Here is a 20,498-nt window from a genome sequence, read left to right on the forward strand (position 1 = left end):
TACATATCATGGCCCCCATGTCTGGAATTTGCTTACTGCTTCAGTCTACAAATGTAACTGGACAGCTCATTTGCTGTCTTGATGGGTTGGAGCGCGATTCGTGCACATGTGGCTTAATCTGCATATTAACTACATCTATCATTTTGCTTTTGTCTTGCTGTCGTCCTTTTAATTAAACTTAGGTCCAGCCTGGGCAACATGGCAAGGCCCCGTCTCTACAAAAAATTAAAAAATTAGCTGGGCGTAGTGGTGCACACCTGTAGTCACAGCTACCTGGGAGGCTGGGGTGGGAGGATTGCTTGAGCACGGGAGGTTGTGGCCACAGTGAGTCGTGTTCTTGCCCACTGCACTCCAGCCTGGGTGATAGAGTGAGACCCTGTTTCATAAACAAAACAAAAAATGTTAAGTGTAACAGGAAAGGAGAGGAATTGAAAATATGTTGAATCCAAAATGAAGTTCACAAAATTGCTTTGTAAAATGTATCTCCATCTTTTTTTCTATCAATAGAAAAATGATTAGAAAGAAATGTAGCAAAATGTTAAAGTTGTTTATCAGTGTTAGGACAATGGATCAATGAAGAACTAGGAAACGCTGCACCAACAATCATGTGTTCCTGACATTTTATTCCATAAGGAATTTGGACCCATAAACTACTTGAATGCGTTTTACTGCCAGGTCATGCCTAATATAAACATCAGGGAGGGAATCACCAATTCGTGTGTGTGGTGAACCGATTAATTCCTAATCTGAGAGTTTAGATGAAAAATATTTAATCTTGTCTACAAGACACCTTCAGTCCTAGTATTAAGCTTTTATTTATTTATTTACTTTGCCTTACTGCAAATTTTCTAAAATTTATCAAATTTCACAAAACTCTGTGGTTTGTGTGAATGTGAAATGTATTTAAGAAGTATAGGTTATTTCAGTTTGGCAACTGTTTAACAATGACTGATTTTCTAAGTGATTCTGTTTACACCCAATTCCAATGTATGTGTTTTAAGTGTTTCTCATGCTTTAAACATAGCCTCCAGGACCTAAACATGTTGACAAAATGTGGCCGGCTACCATGAATCAGTGTAGAGACTTTGGGAATTATATCTGCACATCAACTATAACTAGTGGCTAGTAATGAAGGCCCTTGGCAACAGAAGTCCCATAGCTAAGTGAATTAAGCTGAAGTAAACGTTAGATAATTCATGAATTTGTAGACTGTTCTATACTGAGTACTCTATCTCCTTCTTTTTTTTTTTTTTTTTTTTTTTTTTTTTTTTTTTTTTTTTTTGAGACGGAGTCTCACTCTGTCGCCCAGGCTGGAGTGCAGTGGTGCCATCTCGGCTCACTGCAAGCTCCGCCTCCCGGGTTCACGCCATTCTCCTGCCTCACTCAGCCTCTCCGAGTAGCTGGGACTACAGGCACCCACCACCACGCCCGGCTAATTTTTTGTATTTTTTTTTAGTAGAGACGGGGTTTCACCGTGGTCTCGATTTCCTGACCTCGTGATTCGCCCGCCTCGGCCTCCCAAAGTGCTGGGATTACAAGCATGAGCCACCGCGCCCAGCCTCTATCTCCTTCTTTGGTTGTGAAGTACTTTTTGACTTTCTACAAACATATATATTAACAATGACAACACCATGTGGTTAGTGTAAGGCACACATGAGAATACTGAGCAGAGAACTTGCATCTGGAAGGCTCAGGAAAAGCTGCCTGGAGAAAAACACCTCCTCTTTGAATGCTTACCATGCACCATAGTGCTTGGAGCATAGTACAAGTTCATCGAACATTTCCTGATTAGTGACAAGGAACCTGAATCCTGGTAATGAAGCTGGAGCCAGCCAGGGAGGAGGGGTGGGGAGGATGCGGGGAGGAGGGGAATTCTGGGCAAATGGAGTGGCAGGCACACAGGCTAGGAGGCAGGAGCAAGTCAGACAGTGGGGCAGGTCCAGCTACTGCGCATGGCTGGAGGGTGAGAGTGAGCATGTGTGTACCGGCAGGGCAGCAAATCAGAGGGAAACATGACGAAGCAAAGGCAAGCAGCTGCCAGACCACAAAAGTCTTTTATGTCACATTAAAAGTTTGCATTTATCACAAGCGTTTCAGAGAAAGTTTCACCTTTTTTTCTTTTTTGAGACAGGGTCTCACTATGTTGCCCAGGCTAGAGTGCAGTGGTGAGAACACAGCTCAACCTCCTGGGCTCAAGCGATCCTCCCTGCTCACACTCCTGAGTAGCTGGGACCACAGGCACACACTACCAGGCCTGGCTAATTTATGTTTTGTAGAGACAAGGTCTCACTATGTGCCCAGGCTGGTCTCGAACTCCTGGGTTCAAATGATCCTCCTACCTAGGCCTCCCAAAGTGCTGGGATTAAAGTGTGAGCCACTGCATCCAGCCCAGTTTCACTTTTGAAGCAAAATAAAAAACTATCTTTAGAAAGATGACCCCATTCTGTATTGTAGAGACTGGACTGAAGGAAGGCATGACCGGAGAATGCAAGTCCGGTTAGGAGGCTGTTCCTATAAACTAGATGAACAATTGGGAGGGAGGGCAATGAGATGGAGTCGGTTATCTGGGGGGTGGGCACACAGGGTTGATGAGGTCAAGATGGTACACAGGTCTCTGACTTGGGTAGCCAGGGAAATATAATCATAATTAGTGAGATAGGGACTATAAGAGTTATCACAAGCTTTGGGGCTGATGGAATGAGATGATGGGTTTCGTTTTAGATGTTACGAGTTGGAGGTGCTTTGAGTTTTGTATGGAGATACTTAGCAGGGAGTTGCATACATATTGGTCAGATATGGGAAAGGGAGGAAGGGCTGGCGGGAGGGGAGTTAGGCAGACAGATGTGTGCTGGAGGGAGGATCAGCACAGGGGAGCTGTAACAGTAGGTGTGTATGCTCTGAGAGGAGGAAGAGGAGTCTCAGGAGACTGAAAATGATTATCCTGAGAGGCAGGAAGAGAAGGAAGGAAGGATCGTTACACAGAGCCAAGAAAATAACTTCAAGAAGAGCATTTGACTCGTCAATCTAGTCAAATGCTACAGAGATAAAGTGACATAAAGAATGAAAAGCATTGAATTCGGCAACAAAGAGGCCAAAAATGACCTTTGTAAAAATGGTTCAGTAGAGCGTTGGGGACAAAAGGAACACAGAGGTGGTGTTGCCTACTCCTCTGAGAAGCTCCGTTGGAAAGGCTAGGGTTGTAGAACAGGTTGCCATTACTTTTTAATTGGTCCTTCCCTCCTATGAAAGAGGCTTGATCCTAAGGCAATGTGAATATGGTATTCTTCTTGAGGCTAATGAGGCATGCATTAAAAAAAGGTGGAGTGACAATCAGGATCTGAACTCTCCAGTCTCTGGTGCTGGGCAGCCGACTTTCCCAGTAATGGCTGAAAACAGCTGGCATCTAAGCTCAAATCTCAGGCCTGTCTTTTTAGGGTCACTCTCATGTTCACCCCTCACAAAGGGACGGCACCCAGGAAATGGTGTCCCTGTCCTGGGCCACAGTGCATACAGCTCTGCGCTGCTGACCCATCAGGACCAGAGCCCCTGCTATGGTGAGGCTCAGCCTGTACCAAAAGATACAACTGGGATCACTCAGGAGGATGTAACAAAAAAGAAGACTCAAGCACAAAACAAAGCAAACTTCAACAATAGGTACAGTCAGAAAACAGAAAAGCTTTTACCGGGAAAGAGACATGCAGTATTTAAAGACTTAAAATCTGAGCTGACATCTGGCTCCAGCAACAAGCTGACTGAGCCAACACAACTCATCATGCTACAAACACTGAGAAAAGCTATCGGAAATGTAACACAAAGTTATGTTGTAAAATCACATAGCTAAGCTCACAAGAAAGGCAGCCAAAGGCAAAGCCTCCCCAAAGAGGCCCATGTTGACATCGCCGGTACCCCTCGGGAGGGAGAGAAGGCCAGGACAGGTGCATGCTGACATCGCCGGTACCCCTCGGGAGGGAGAGAAGGCCAGGACGGGGGGGTATGCTGTCCTTATGTGCAACATCCTTCTCATGCGAAAAAAAAAATTGAACTTAACGTGGCAAAGCAGTAACATCTGTTTAGTCTGAGGGTGGGCACACAAGTGCCTATTATATTGTTCTGTACTGAACCACCTGCGTGAAATATTTCATTGACATTTTAAAAACTTGCCCAATTTCCTATTACTCCTTTTCCCAGTGGGGGGAAATGTTATTAGACAGATAGACATACTGTTGGTACATAATAGATCCAAACTTGCTTAACTCATTTTTTATTATATTTGTGTGTAATACTTTATAAAATTCTTGGCATAGCTTTTCTTTCTTCCTCTAACTCCCCACCTCCTTTCTCAGCCCAGGAAAAGCCTTCCTCAGGGGTCCAGGAGCCAGCTCCTCTGTGGAACTCCCCCACACTCAGCTCTGGGTCCTCACTCCTCCTATTGCCAAGGCCCCTTGTGAATGCCTCCAATAAAGCACTAATGGTGTCACATGGTCACTATTCACTAACTCCTTGAGGACAAGGGTAATGACTTATTCTCCTTACCCAGCACGTCGGTAGGAATTCTGAGTCTGTACTGCTTTTGGTCATGGCCCAATTTCAACATGGTCTTGAATCTCAAAATGGGGTAACTTAATTCTGGCATGAAATTCTAAGGTCTTCCAGAGAGAAAGCACTATGACTGGACCTGTGAGTACGCTCAGCCTAGTATCTCTACACAAGAGTCAAACAGAAGACGTTTCCCTACAATTGTTCACAACGGCATAAAGGAAGAGCCCCCAGGCATGCTCTGAAGTTCTTCTAGGTCTGTGTGTGTCTAGCAGAGTCCCAGCGCTCTGCTTCCCAGCAGCCACACCCACGCCCTCCCACAGGAGTGCTGCAAACCGGCTAACTGCAGGGCCTGGGAGGTGGGCGTCCCTTTCAGCTGAGCAGCCAGTATCTTCTTCACTTGACAAGTCTGTTTTAGGAGACAATACAGATACTATACACTAATTTAAGGTTGTTTTAATTATCTTCCAAAGTGCTTATAACATGACAATAGTTTCTTTTAAATAATCTTTAAGCAGTTACAGAGTCAATGACTCTTTAGAATATTATCACCATATTACTGAAGAATCCTTCAATAAAAATGACCATTAACTCTCATAACAGGGCCAGTATTGTTCTATAAGTGGAATTAAAAGCCTAAGATTTTAGCAAACACACACACGCGTATTTTTAAACTACTGTTTAATCAGTTGTAAAGACACACAAATTAGAAAAAAAACATGTCCTAAACATGTTACAGGTAAGTTAAAAACACCTTTAAAAACCAGCAATAAGCCACCAGCGCAGCTCTGACAGACTAGAAATGAGTGGTTATGAAATTAGCACATCTCAGTTTGACTGACACAGTGGGAGTTTTAATTTACCATACATCAGCAACTAATTTATGAATCTGTTGAAAAATAACACTTCTTTAAAAAAATATTTTGGAATAATAAAAACAGAAAGCACAGAACACCACATTCTATTCTCAACTCGGGAAGGCAAATGTAAATACTAAATTCTGGCTGCTGGAGTTGGGTCTCTCCTCATGTTTGGGCAACTGAGGGCTCAACTACTACTAGGCAGAGATCAAGACACAACGTTTAAAGGAAGGCAGGAATGAAATCACACATGTTCACTCTGTATATGGAAGAATTTCTCACTTCACCTGAATGATTTTACTTTCATTCCTATTGCCTTCTATCATGCCCCTTCTGGTTCAGAGCAGTCACGTAAAAGTGACAAGATGGACAAGACTGGTTTGGAACACATTTGTGTTCAATGTTTGATTCCTTTTTCCTTGTGATAAAGTCAGAGGCAAATGTACTTCATTGATAAATCTGTGTGCACAGAACCAAAAATACATAAAATTGGGAAAGAGGCATATTTTAAAAGTCTGTCAAACTCTCAACATGTATTTTTGTCCTTTAATGCGAAAGTACAGGGAGGAATATTCAAATTGATTTCCCAAGAAAATTAACCTAAAATAGTGAACATGAAACAGCTAAGACTCTGGTGAAAGACAGTCAGTCACCTTTTCCATTTCAAACACGTTACTAAGAAACTGGTTAGTCATTTTACTTATGTTGCTCTGTAACTTCTGGTTTTTCACTGGAGCATTTCCATTTATTCTTAGTGTGCCGTTTGATAAAACACGGCTGGAGATGGCTATGCATCGCTGAGTAAGCTTCAGACAGCGGTTCTGCATGGGTCATCACACCATAATTTATAGAACATATAGTCTTAGTGCTGTGTTTTTTCTTTATAAAAGTTGTACTTAAAGAGGAGTTATAATCAGTTTTAAAGGTAAGACAAATTAGTTGGTGTAAAAACTGTGTATTTAGGCTGTGTTTCACAAAATTTCCCAGTCAATGGCCTATGGAGCATGTCAGTTCTTTATTGGGGTTTGCATAATGTTAAAAAACCTATTAAAATAAATATTATTTTAAAACATACAAAAACATTATTCAGCAGCCTACCAATTAAAATGTAATTGGCTGCAACCTCTGTACAAGAAAAGCCTCAAAAAGCAGCTTAAGCATTGATTATAAGAGCTTTCCTACAAAATACCAACGTGGAAAATTTCATTTTAAAATTTCTGTTGTAATCAGAGTTTCTATAAATAGATTTGACTACTTCGTGTTGCAGAAAAACACTGTAGAGATCCTCTACGTTCTAATCTTTCAAACTCAAATTTCAGAGTGTATTTCTTTTCTTTTTTTTTTTTTTTTTGAGACAGAGTCTCGCTCTATCGCCCAGGCTGGAGTGCAGTGGCGCAATCTGGGCTCACTGCAAGCTCCGCCTCCCGGGTTCACGCCATTCTCCTGCCTCAGCCTCTCCGAGTAGCTGGGACTACAGGTGCCCGCCACCACGCCCGGCTAATTTTTTTTTTTTTTTTTGTATTTTTAGTAGAGACGGGGTTTCACCGTGGTCTCGATCTCCTGACCTCGTGATCCGCCCGCCTCGGCCTCCCAAAGTGCTGGGATTACAAGCGTGAGCCACCGCGCCCGGCCATTTCTTTTCTTAAATGCAAATCTTTTCCTTCAGCATTGGGAGCACGCGTTGATCAAGAAACCCACTTTTACAAGGGCTGGAGAAAACAGAAATTTCAGCATCTAAGATGAGTGTATCAACGACCAGCCACTCATTAAATGCACACTGGGTTAAATGCAGCAGTTTTATAAGGTATTGAGGGCAGTTAAGATTACATCTCACAGTGTTGTTTAGGATTCTGCACCTATATTAAATTTCAGCCAGGAAGAACTATTAATGCCTGGATAAAACTCCACAAAATACTAGCTTATATCTAAAACTTTGGACAAATTTTTAGCTAACACAGAAATAGCAGGCACTATTCTGAAACAATTATTCTCTCAAGTAATTTTTCTTTCAATTATAATGTAGAACTGTTAAGACCAATTAACTAATAATTGTGAACAGTTGATAAGGAAACAAAAAAAGTATAAATGTCCAGATTTGTTCATGAATATACAAACTAAATACTTACAAGGTATGAATTTTAAATAGGAAAGATTTTTGTCCTAAAACTGATCTAGTCCTTGAGTAAAAGTATAAATTTATAATAATTTTAATGGCAAAAATTTTAAAGCTATTGTTTTCTGCGGTTTAAAATAAGGTGTAACTAAACTAAATATGCTTTAAATATCCTTGAATAACTTTGAGATGTTATATAGTGGTAAACCCTGTCCAGTAGTCAGGAATCTGTATAAAATATTTCAGAGCATATATCTTCTCCAATTCTACACAGCACAGAAACCAACAAAGCAGAGAGAGCAAAAGGAAAACATGTTTTCTTCAGCAGAGACTATTTCATTATGCAACACTCATTGTAAGAGCTATTGCCAGTGGAAAAAGTATGTTGCCATGCCTTCTGATTTAAGGGATTCAGAGGTTTCACTGTTATCATGACAACCTTTTGAAATGTCAGGGCTTTGAGCTCAAGTAGTAAAAGTCAATGACCATGACAATAGTGTGGACTGTGGATTTGCCCAAGTCCTTGAATCCTACAGACCTTGCTAATGGCTCCGTTCACGACACCCAACTGGTCCTGAACTCTTAGTATTAACCCGTTTGCTTACGGCTGAGGAACTTGGGGTCGACAGGACAGGTGGCTCCTCCAAGTCTTAAGTCTCATGAAAGGCAGAACCAGAATGAAGATCCAGGTCTCCTCCTAGGTCAGCTAGTGCTTAAATGTGAGTTACAGTCACTTTCTAGAAACCTCCTTTTTACTGCACATTTTTCTCAAAAGTGGTATGTTTGCATTCTGTGTATGTCACACATGGAGACCAATAAATATATTTTTGAATCAAATGGACAGTAGTGGCTAATAAGAGAAGTGGTCACCAGACATTTTTGAAGCCAAATAAATCTTCTCTATCCTGCTGGATATTTTAGAAGCTAAATAAATTCCCCCAATTACCCTGAGTTCCAATAAAAATACTTACTTTAAAAACAGAATGAGCCATTTATATAATGGTGACAACTGAGGCATACCAAATTATACTAACTCTTATTGTTTCAAGAAAATGAAATTGAAGGATGAATAATTATTTTTGTTCATTTTTTCCCTGAGTAGTATATAATTAACCAAAAGTATAAATATGATGTTGATTGATTATCTCTGGAGTGATTTCATGATACCTGAATAGTGGAAAATATATAACATAAATATGCATTGAATCTTATTCTATTGATTAAAAAAAAGCAAGCACATAATACAATGAATCCCCTTTCTATTTAACAGGAGTAGACGTACCAGTTTAAAATTCTTCTACTGTAAGTACTAGAAGCAAAATATTAATCTTTGTGACTATTACTTCTCCAAACTAGAGGAGAGCTATCCAAAAACCATTTCATAAAAATAACTAGTTGATTCAGGGGTATGAAAATCAGTCAAACTGGATATGGAATTATTATCTTCAAAGGAACCAGAAAACCAATCAAATATCTTGCTTTCTAGATGACAGTGCTAAGATTATATTCACTAAGCAAGAAACAGGTAACAGTGACTAAGTGTGTTTACAGGCTGAGAAATAAAGTAAATTCAGGTAATAGAAATGTGATTATTTGTAGGTGGCTAGATAGGCTGAACCAAAAAAAAAAAAAAGAAGAAAAAAAACCACACACATAACACATACAAAACCCAACAAGTTTGTATTAAGCCTTCTTGTTTTCACTTATGACATGCCTGAACCTGTCTTTTAAATTCTTAATCTGTTCACTTTCTCTATTAAGCAGTCGGATTCTCTGCAACATTAATGAAAATGATCAAACAGTTTACAGGACAGGTACTTTCCATGAACATTCTTTCTATTCTCTCACATTAAACAGCTGGCATAATTTCTTTTCTCTTTTTTCTTTTTTTTTTTTTTTTTTTTGTGAGACGGAGTCTCCCTCTGTCACCCAGGCTGGAGTGCAGTGGCACAATTTCAGCCCACTGCAACCTCCGCCTCCCAGGTTCAAGCGATTCTCCTGCCTCAGCCTCCCAAGTTGCTGGGATTACAGGTGTGTGCCACCACGCCCGTCTAATTTTTGTATTTTCAGTAGAGACGGGGTTTCACCATGTTAGCCAGGCTGGTCTCGAACTCCTGACCTCAAGTGATCCACCCACCTCGGCCTCCCAAAGTGCTAGGATTATAGGTGTGAGCCACCATGCCCAGCCAACATAATTTCAATGCATGGGAAAACAGAGGAAATTTATTTAGTTATCAATCCTTTCCTGAGAAGGAATGATAGGGTTAGCCTTATCAGCTGGAAAACACTTACTTTTAGATAAATAAAAATAGATTAGGATATTTCTAAACTTCAAAAAAGACACATTCCCATTTTTGCTGAGACCTCAAACGTTGCAAGTGCATTTGCTTTTCCTTTCTTCTTTAAATGAAGTATTATATAGCATAAGCCAGATGGTTGCCTTGTCCTTAACTTCATTTGCAAATTTATTAGTGATCCCACCCCCCGAAAAAAAGAGAAAGAGAAACCCATCGCAGAAAATTTGCATTTCATTAAAAATTTAAGGCAAAAAGTAAAAGTAAGTTCCATACATAGGTCAAATAACGGTGAAGTCAGAAGGCTTTGCCCCCCGCCCCCTGCCACAGGGCAGGAGGTACAATCTGGGGCTGAGGCCGCTCCACTGCCTGGCGTCAAATCCCACTCTTCTGCTTTCAGCTCCTGTGGCCACCACAGTCCTCTGTGGGATCGCAGGAGACGCCTAGTAATCCAAGGCAAGATTAATCGTGGTAAAAATGGCCCATAAAATAAAAGCACATTTTTCCACTTACAGAACCTAAAACTCATTTTAGTAAGAGTTCACAGCAAAATTTTAATGTGAGAAGCGTTTGAAACTGAATTTATATTATTCTCAAAAAATGTCACCCAGACTCAATGACTTTTAGTTTTCATTTCCCTAAAAGTTTCCCAAATATGAATTAAATTGTCAAGGATAAGAAATGGATTAGCCAGATAGTAACCTACCTAGCGATTTCTCTTTCAAAACCTTTGAGCAACCTACCAGTATTATTTTCAAAGCCTCTAATTCTACATAATTTATGCCTGATAAATTTAATTTAGGAGTCCAAAGTATCACAAAGTCATTCAACTTTTTTAAGTCTCACATGATGGCGCAGAGCTCTGGCGTGGGGGAGAAGCGGTCGGCAGAGCCGCGGCTGTGCCCCATGCATTCCACCGGAGGCCACACAGTGCTTCTTCATTCCTGCCTTCCTTCGTCACCTCTCTCTTTTAAGAAAAAGAATAAGCTTAAAATATCACATTACCAAACCTTTCATCATGTTTTAAGAAATTCCTTCTGGAAGCGCTCTTTGACTGCACAAGGTAATTAAACTCTCCAGCAAAATCAGCTACCTATAATTTGGCGTCCATTACTGTTTACAGTTTCACTATGGATTGTAGTCATTTGACATACTTTAAGAAAACCCTTCAAATACTGAGATGTTTATTGCATTTAAAAAATATCCACACTCTTAAATATCCTGTTTCAAATTCCTCCTAAAATCCTTTACAACACACAACATCAACTACTGCAGTAGCGTTCTCACAATATTACACTTGAAAATACCATTTAGGAACATATTTTAGGAAATAGAGGGTTTAAGGCAAGACATTCATTTGGAAAAGTTAATTTCTCTCTATCATCCAGATTGACACGATTATTTTTCCACCTCTTCAGTGCCTGGGGATACACAACGTACATTCAGCAACAGGGCACGCATGTGACCCTACGGACAAGTGCTGAGGTTGGGAGTGCCCACTGAAATATGGAAATACTCTTACATAAGGCATGGCCCACGGGGACATGGCATGGGAGGGCTTGTTTCGCTCCATTTCCAATCTGGTGTACAGGAAATTCCTTATCTATAACTGTCCATTTCCCCCCAGTTCATTGCTTTTCCAACAAACTCAAACCCCTTGAAAAGGTGCTAAGATTGGTTTCTGTTAACATCAAAAAAAAAAAAAAAAACAGCCCTTGGAGCCTTCCCGATCACTGCTTTAGTGATGAATGTCTCGAGGCCAGTTCTTGATTCTGATTGCAAACATTGTTTGTTGTAGAAAAACTGTTCCATCCCAAAGAATTTTCTCCTTCATCAGACTTTTTGGATTGTGAGAGCTGAATGTTTTCATGTGTATTCTTTCTTTGAGTTTTTTTCACTGGCAACAACAATAATACTAAGATACCAAGAATGTGCAGGCAGTAATACCAGGAGCTAAAAGAAAAAGGGAAAAAGCTTATTAAAATTTGATAATTAATAACACTTAATAACTGCACACTTGTTAAAATGTCACGTGGCCCACCTCAGGATGTATTTGTTTACTATATTACTACACTATTCTTTTATTATTCCCCCTCAGGAGAAGAAACCTGACAGTGTAGGCCAGTGGGTATTTATAGCACTGGATAAACCCAGGCTGGTTAGAAGCCTGATTTTCTAGGTAGCCTATTACATTCCTTTGTAAGGGTCAGAAGGCCATGGTTAAACAGAATAAAAACAAAAAGGTACATATTAATACCAGTAGCAATCTGAAAATTTCCCTAATCCAGAGAATCAAAAGTTGAGTCAACAAAGAAAATGTGGAGATAGTTAAGACTTTACCAGTCTGGCCTCACCTGCTATTTACTGTCTCTAAGTTACAAATATTCTAATGAGGGGGGTGGCAGAGAAGCAATATTGCTTCTTGATGATTACTTTCATGAAGCAAAGAAAGGCCATATTATTAAAAATATTGAAAACATCATTTCTCAAATTATATAAACCAAATGTAACCTCAACTGTATCTATAGCTGTAAGCTCAAGTGATTCTGAACAAAGTACCTGGGATAGAAAATCTAACCAACAGCCCAATCAAATTTTTAAACATGTACTAATTTTGTTAAAATGGAAACTTTAGCAGGACTTACTTAATGTCTTCCTGTATAATTATTGTCATATTTGATTCAATAATTTTTTGACTACTCTGTGCTAAGTCATTCTAAATGCCACAGTAATAAAGAATTTATAAAAGAATAAAGTTTTTGATCTCTAAAATATCACCATCTAAGATGGGGGAGTGGAATTTGGTGGGCAGGGAGAGGAGATAAGTAGATTACAAAAATACGGAATTCGAGACAAGACAATTTCTATAATATACAGATCACCACAGTATCAATCAAACATAAAAGACACAGTGAAAAGGAACAAATAAAATATAATTTATTTTCCTTAGGCTGGGTGTGGTGGCTCATGCCTGTAATCCCAGCACTTTGGGAGGCCAAGGTGGGTGGATCACGAGGTCAGGAGCTCAAGACCAGCCTGGCCAAGATGGTGAAACCCCATCTCTACCAAAAAAAAAAAAAAAAATACAAAAATTAGCCAGGTATAGTGGTGGGTGCCTGTAATCCTAGCTACTTGGGAGGCTGAGGCAGAGAATTGCTTGAACCTGGGAGGCAGAGGTTGCAGTGAGCCGAGATTGCACCACTGCACTCCAGCCTGGGCGACAGAGAGAGATTCCGTCTCAAAAAAAAAAAAAAAAAAAAAAAAAAGATAATTAATAATTCTTTGTAAATAGCTGGTTTTTTCCCCAAAGAAGTTCAGGACAATTAAGCTAACAAGTTTTCTGTTAAATTTAGGAGAGGTTTGAGGCAGTGGTTACCTGGCTGATATTTCTCTGTCTAAATCACTCATCTGAGGGTTGAGTAGTATGAGTCATTCCACAGAGAAACGCTGAGACTTGCTTGGTTCAGAATTAAAAAGTAACTGACAATGCATTTATCAGCAGGAAATGTGGCTGTGGTACTATTTTTCTATTCTATCCAATAGCAAGAAACTTTCTTTTGAAAATAAAGCTATTCCCACTGACAAAGTTTTAAGAGTAACACTTACCTGTAAAACGTGAATGATGGTTTTATAGAAAGAAGTACGAATGGCACAACTGTGTAACTTATTGCTACTTGAGTTACTATCCATGTTATAACATCATAAAATAATTTCAGTTGGGAAGGTTCAATGAAAAAATGTCTAAAGTTATTTCTCATCTGAAATAAAGAAACAAAAACATTTGCTGTATCTTTAAATTAACATTACTTGTGCAGTTACACTGGTGATATCAACTGTTGGAAGGGTGTGGAGTGGAGTAACTGAAACTCTCCTAAGTTGCTAGTGGGAATGTACACTGCTACTATGGATAAAGTTGGTTCTAAAAAAGCAAATACACATTGTACATACTGTGTATAAAAGAGAGGGGGGGGATGAGGAAGTAACAGGGAAAACATAAATGACTGGTGAGTCTGGGTAAAGGGCATATAGAAGTTCTTTGCAACTTTTCTGTAGATTAGATTCTGTATTAAAATAAAAGGTCTCCCCCCCAAAAAAGAAAAGTTTAAGACAACACTGCCTAGAGATCCTTAAATCATATTTGGTAAAATACAGTATACAAATAAAGTTTGGTTTACCTTCATCCTTAACTCTTATTTAACCTCTGCATTTGTGAAAGACAAACTTGGCTTTGCTAATGTGCAAGTGCATGGTGTATTGGGGAATGACAAGTAAATCTAATGGAAGCAGAGAATTCATGTATGCATAGATACCGCGTAATTCTAGAGAGGCAAATGGGGGAAGGGAAGAGGGCATTGGTAGAACTTGAACACCAGGTAGGGAAGAAGCCTATCCTATTCTGTCTGCAATGGGAGGGAGTTAGGTACAGTTTTTAAGCGCAAGAATGGAATGCTGAAAGCCCGTACCTCAGGACAAATGGATTTGTCATTGGTGAACAGGATGGAATCAAGAGCAGGTGACTGCCATGGCGGTGAGCTAGGCAAGAGATAGCAGAGCCTAGCCACTAAGAATGATGGGTTTTGCTAATGTCCTTCCGATGCTTAGAATGTCATTTTCTTCCCCATTATACCTCACTCACTATTGAAATAACTTTCGTTTCTCAAAGTCCAGATCCAAACACCTTCCTAATGGGGCCATCTCTAATTAACCCAACCCAAAGAGACTTCTTCCATCTCTAAACACCTATGCTACTTAGTATTTATAACACCCATGAAATCTGTCACACATGCCTTGTGATGCACGTGTGCGTGCACACACACATGCATAAGGTATGTACACACACATACACCTTATCCCAAATTAGACTACAAACTACTGGAAGGTACCCTTAGTTAATACTTCTTGAAATTTCCCTCATATATCCCCAAAGTACCTCAAAATGGAATACAGTAAATATCTGCTAGTTTGTTAAATGACGCCCTCTTACCTGTAAGTGCCATTAGCAGCTTGTTCAAACATGGTTTTTGTCATGTCACTTTCCTCTAACTGGTCTTCAAGGGCTTACACTAAATTATCCTTCTCCTTACCTCTCTCATGTCACCAACCTAATTCCTCAATTGTTTCCCAAAATGTTACTCTAGCTTCTATCTAGGCAAATACTCTAAAGAACTGTGCCCACTTCCAGTGTGGCTCATCCACTGTCTTGGCCTAGCACAGCCTACTCTTTGTCTCAGAGAGGACTCAAAGGTTACGGCTTTCAGGAAACATTTCTAAAATAAACCTACCCATTCTGATCATCTTTATTTAACTCAGTTTTTATCTCTCCTTCAGAAAATTCTGTAAAGACAAAGTAACATTTTGTGAGTGCCTCCTACCTGCCGGCACATAGAAACGTGTTTTCCCCTCACAGGAACTGGGCATGGAGCCTCGCCCGTGGTGAGCGCTCAGCAAACATGCACACAGTTACACACCTCGCTTCTAGTGGAAAGGGCAATCCTGACCGTGGCCAAGGAAAGAGGGTCTACCTTGTAAGAGAGAAGTACTCAGCCTTTTTAACAGTTCAAGCGGACCATTGAATTGTAAAATAAAATTCTTGATACTTACAGCTCGTGCTGCTAATGTCATTAACACCCCTGTTAGAAACGTTAGATAATATCCTGGGTATACCCCGTGCCAAATGGCAGAGAGAATGAACGTCTGGATAGTTGGACTGAAGGAGGTTCGTTCATAACACACCCTAGAAACCATGAAAAACATGGAGAGCCAAGTGGAGTGAGTGACCCGAGTTTACAAAGCCTGCAATGATCATTCTTTTATTACCTGACAGGATTTAGGGTAACTAGAAAAACAAATACAACCTTAGGCAATCACTTCTCTATGATCTCAGGGAGGCCATAGCTATTGTCAAATTTAGGAACATAAAGTTAATTCCCATCTTCTTACTGGTATATATAGTAACTTAAATGATCATTTCTAGTATTTGGGAGTCTATACAACTTACAAAAAGAGTAAGGTTACTTTTATCCTACATTATTTTATTTAAAAAAAAAATCAATAACTTTCAACTGACCTAATAACACTACTCTTTCTGGAAGATAGACTGTGCTTAGTCTACAGTTTTCCTGTAACAGGGATAGAGAACTCAACTGAAAATAAAGTTTCCCTAAGGTATCAAATTTAAATTATAACAATAACAAAAAATAACACAACAGATTAGCTCAGAGGATCTGCGGCCACTGGGGAGACTGCCAGGCACTGTGAAGAGATGATAGCGTATGCTAGCCATCTCAAGGGATAAAGATGTTTAATTTGTCATTTAAAAAAGGACACTACAAAAAAAGGCTGCTTAGCACCCTATCATTATAGGGGCCGTTTTTTATGAAGTAAATTCAAGATAGGGCAATGTGCTCGCAGGGACGATAAGAGAACCCCTGGGAGAGTGTGCTGTTCCCCAGCTCTGTCCTTCACACCTGTTACTCCACCCAGCCTGGCTTGCCTCTACCTTGCCCTGTTCACGAGACACACTCCTGACACAAACCTCAGGTCAAGCACCCACACTTCCAGGAAGTTCTTCCTGCATCCCTCTGTGCCCTCGCTGTTCCTGCTTTCTCTCTCCTTATCCTCACCACAGGGAACAGCACGTGTCTGATTATACCACCGTGTCTTTAACAAAATTGCGAACTCTTTCACTTTCGGGAGCTGAGTCTTTTTATCTTACTCATCTTTGTTTCCCTTGCCTAACAAATAAAATTTGTTGAATTGAAATATTTAAAACCGGGACTGTTCTGGAGTACCCAGGCATAAGTACTGTGTGCTTGTACAGGCACTTGTTAGTTTAAACCACATCTCTACTGAACGCAATCAGGAGCTGCAAAGGAGGATACTGGTGACTTCTGACATTGGCAGAGGCCTTTAAAGGAGACTGAGAGGGCAGGATAGCTGCACCTGCAGGATAGCTGCATTTGCGACTCAAGCCAAAATAGTTCTCGCTCGATACTGACTTGCTTAGGAGGAAGCTAACAGTGCTTCCCGGCTGACACCGAGGTCACAATGTCACTCAACACCGTTAATTTAATCAAGAACCTGAATTCAATGAAACTCAACCTCAAGAACTAGACGCCAAAGCACATCTAAAGATTGTTTTTGAAGGAACGCACCTTTTGAGCCAAAGAGCTGTCTGAATATTCCAATTATCAAGAAACATCTTGAAACTTGTTGACATCTGAAAAAAAAGGAAACTCTTTTCTTTGTGTCACAAAATAATGAAGCTTTAAATATAAGTAATAATATATTATTATGCTAAAAAATAAAAACAAAAATTACTTAACATCGATGGTAGTATAGCGATTTCTCTTTCTTTAATCTTGTTTTTCTAATGCGGTAACATCATTCTACATAAGACAAGTTTATTTATTGTTGGGAACATCTATGAGGTGATGGATTATCACCCTTTTCTCCTGTATGTTAACATTTACAAGGGAGGTCATGGAATTGTTCCAAAGAAATTCCTGAGAACATGTACAAATGCCTTTCAATGACCTCCCTCTCACACTGAAAACTGGGGCACCCACCTCATTACCTCCTTCCTGCCAAGCTCTGCCATGGTTCTGGGTGAAGCAGACATCCACCGCGACATCCTGCCCTGCCATCGTCTCTCAGTGCCCTGGCTACTCTCAATTCTGGCACTGTCTGGCTGTGCTGCCCCTGAAAGAGTGGATCTGCACGCCCAGATCTCGCAGGGCATCCCACCTTCCCAGCTTCCTCTCTCCAGTTACTCCCACTAAAGCTATTCTTTGATCTCAGAGGGGCCTTTCGTCTCCCACCCTGTCTACTTTCATCCTATGTAACTCTCTCCTCCTCTGGTCTTCACTTCTGACCATTTTAGATTTTGTGTTCCCTTATTTACTACGCTTATGTCAGAATCTTCAATGCTTTTGTTTCTTTTTCCTTTCCATTCACCTCCCTATCAAAACCCTAATTCCAGATCAACCACACTGTCCACTTTCCCCACTGGTAACATTTGCACGCTGAGTGCAGAGTATCACCACATTTCAGACCTTTGTCTTAAGTTCATGGTTCTCCACCACGACTGAGCCCTCAACCTACAAACCTGTTTTCCTAGACAGTTCATTCTCCTCTTCCTGAAAAAAGCTACTGGACTGAACCATTTGAAATTTTCTTTTCTCTTTTTTAAAAAATAAAGTCAAGAAGAGGTAAGTGTCAGCAATTTCACATGATTCAACCTAATACCCCATCTGTATCTCTGGTCCTATCACCTCCTTTCTCCCTCACAACAGGTAAGTTGGCCTCCTACTTTACAGAGATGATATAAAATCATCAGACTCCAAATTCTCACCATCGAACTACACACTCAGCTGCACACACACTTATCCTGCCAACCTTCCTGTCCTTATAACAGGAGAAGTGGTCCTTCTCCTTCAGGGCCAATGTCTCCACTTCCATCTTCTCTGGGACTTCAATCAATAGGTCTCTCTCCTTCAATTGCAGGAGAAGCTTCACACTCTGTCCTCCAAATAGTCTCCTAATCAGTAAACATGTTTTACTCTCTCCATTTTAAAACAAAATTAAACAAACAGTTCTCCTCAATTCCCTGTTCTCCTCAGCTACTATTCTACCCTCTTCCCTTTACAGGGAATGAACTCCTAGGAGTTGTGTAATCTGGCCTTTATGCCAATCCCTCTCCTGAAACTGTTGTTCATAAAACCATAAACAAGGATGGGCACGGTGGCTCATGCCAGTAATCCCAGCCCTTTGGGAGGCCGAGGTGGGTGGATCGCCTGAAGTCAGGAGTTCGAGACTAGCCTGGCCAACATGGTGAAACACCGTCTCTGCTAAAAATACAAACATTGGCCAGGTGTGGTGGCAGGTGCCTGGAATCCCAGTTACTCAGGAGGCTGAGGCAGGAGAATTGCTTGAACCCGGGAGGCAGAGGTTGCAGTGAACTGAAATCGCGCCACCACACTCCAGCCTGGGCAACAGAGCAAGACGTTATCTCAAATAAATAAATAAATAAATAAACAAACGATAAAGGCATTTGTGTCCTTCTCTTACTTGGTATCTCAGTGGCACTTAGCATTGATGACCATTTTTTCCTTCAGAAAAATTAACTCCTTTCTTTACTTTTTCTCAAGCCACACACTCTCAGCAGGCATGATATCGCCCCCAGGAGATGAAAATTGGTTCTTAAGGGGCAAAAATATCTTTTTTTAGGTATAAAGAACATATATACATACAGTAGTGTATCAATAGGTATACAGATATACAGTGTATCTGTGGTATTAAAATTTCAAGGGGGAAATTATTAGGAAAAGAGTGTCTCAAAAGTCCCCTTAAGGTGTTAATAATAAACAAAAGGTTAGAAACACTGCTATATCCATCACTCAACTTCAACAATGATCAATTTTTCCCTCTCCTTCTCCATTTTTATTGCCAACATTGTTGTTAAGAATATTTCAAAGCAAATACCAGACTTATTTCACCTGCAATTAGTTCAGAATATGTCCAATAAACACTTTTTAAAAGACCATGATCAGACAAAATTAATAATTCCTCAACATCATCTAATCCCCCTTCGTATTCAAATATTCCTGATTGTTTAGAAAAGTCTTTTCCAGTTGGTTTGGTCAATCAGCATCCCAAAAAAGTTCATACAGTGCATTTGGCCAAAGCCTCTTTTAATCTGTAATAGCTTGGGTCATATGTCCCATAGAACTTCCCACTTTTGATCTGATCTGGTGTCTAACTTACCCTCTATACTCCACATCCCCTCTAAATTTAGAAGTATCTAGAAATCTGATTCAGATTTGGTTATCTCAGCACACTTCAGTGATGGCCTGTATTTCTTACGGCATCCCATCTCGGGCACTTACTGCCTGCCTGCCCACTTTTAGCAACATTAGGGCTCATCAGAGGATCCAGCTTGACCTCTTCACCTCAAGTTTTGGTAATCTCTCCTATTGGGAATGTTGGAATGATCCTTTTCACAGGCTGGCAAAACAATGGTTTTCTTTTTTTTTTTTTGAGACAGGGTTTTGTTGTGTCACCCAGGCTACAGTGCAAGTGGCATGATCACGGCTCACTGCAGCCTGCTGAGTAGCTGGGACTACAGGTGCTCACCACCATGCCCAGCTAGTTTTTGCATTTTTTGTAGAGATAGGGTTTTGCCATGTTGCCCAGGCTGGTCTCAAACTCCTTCAAACCATCTGCCCGCCTCGGCCTCCCAAAGTGCTGGGATTACAGGTGTGAGCCACAGTGCCCAGTTGGTTTTCTTCTTTTTTCTTTCTGGCTTCTCCTGAATTCCTTTGCCCAGCCTCTCAGTACTGGTGCTCTTTTAGACACTCTTACCTCTTCTGACTCTCTCTTCCAGGGCCTGAACTGCCACGTACTGATAGTTCCCAGATTTCACTCTCAAGCTTGGGTGCCTCTGCTGAGTGTCTGACCATGATCTGCCTGGTGGACAACTCACTAAGTCTGTGATTTGAAGATATTACCTGTCCCTTCAAGCTCATGTCTATTCTCCATTCCTTATCTAAGTGGAAGGTATCACCATAAACCTAGTTGTTTAAACCAGATTTCTGGGCCTGATTCATAACTCATTCTCTCTTGCTGATCCCAATTTATCACCAAGTTCTGCTGAGTCTCTTACACAGCTCTCCAATATATTTACGTGTTTATAGC

The 20,498-nt window shown here is 40.5% G+C and overlaps 1 protein-coding gene across 3 annotated transcripts in view; it reads right to left on the reverse strand.

Annotated features, from left to right (window-relative positions):
* Positions 1-10,022: 10,022 nt before the first annotated feature.
* MBOAT2 (membrane bound O-acyltransferase domain containing 2) overlaps positions 10,023-20,498 on the reverse strand; it is a 148,579-nt gene continuing 138,103 nt past the window's right edge. For all 3 annotated transcript variants that reach the window (XM_030799848.1, XM_030799850.1, XM_030799849.1), the window contains 4 exons: positions 16,958-17,022; positions 15,405-15,537; positions 13,410-13,561; positions 10,023-11,756 (listed from right to left, as the gene is read on the reverse strand). In XM_030799848.1, the coding sequence (XP_030655708.1) occupies positions 11,534-11,756; positions 13,410-13,561; positions 15,405-15,537; positions 16,958-17,022 (573 nt within the window). In that variant the 3' untranslated portion in view covers positions 10,023-11,533. The remainder of the gene's footprint in view (positions 11,757-13,409; positions 13,562-15,404; positions 15,538-16,957; positions 17,023-20,498) is intronic.

This window comes from Nomascus leucogenys, chromosome 19, assembly GCF_006542625.1.
Source record: "Nomascus leucogenys isolate Asia chromosome 19, Asia_NLE_v1, whole genome shotgun sequence".
In the NCBI taxonomy this organism is placed as follows: domain Eukaryota; kingdom Metazoa; phylum Chordata; class Mammalia; order Primates; family Hylobatidae; genus Nomascus; species Nomascus leucogenys.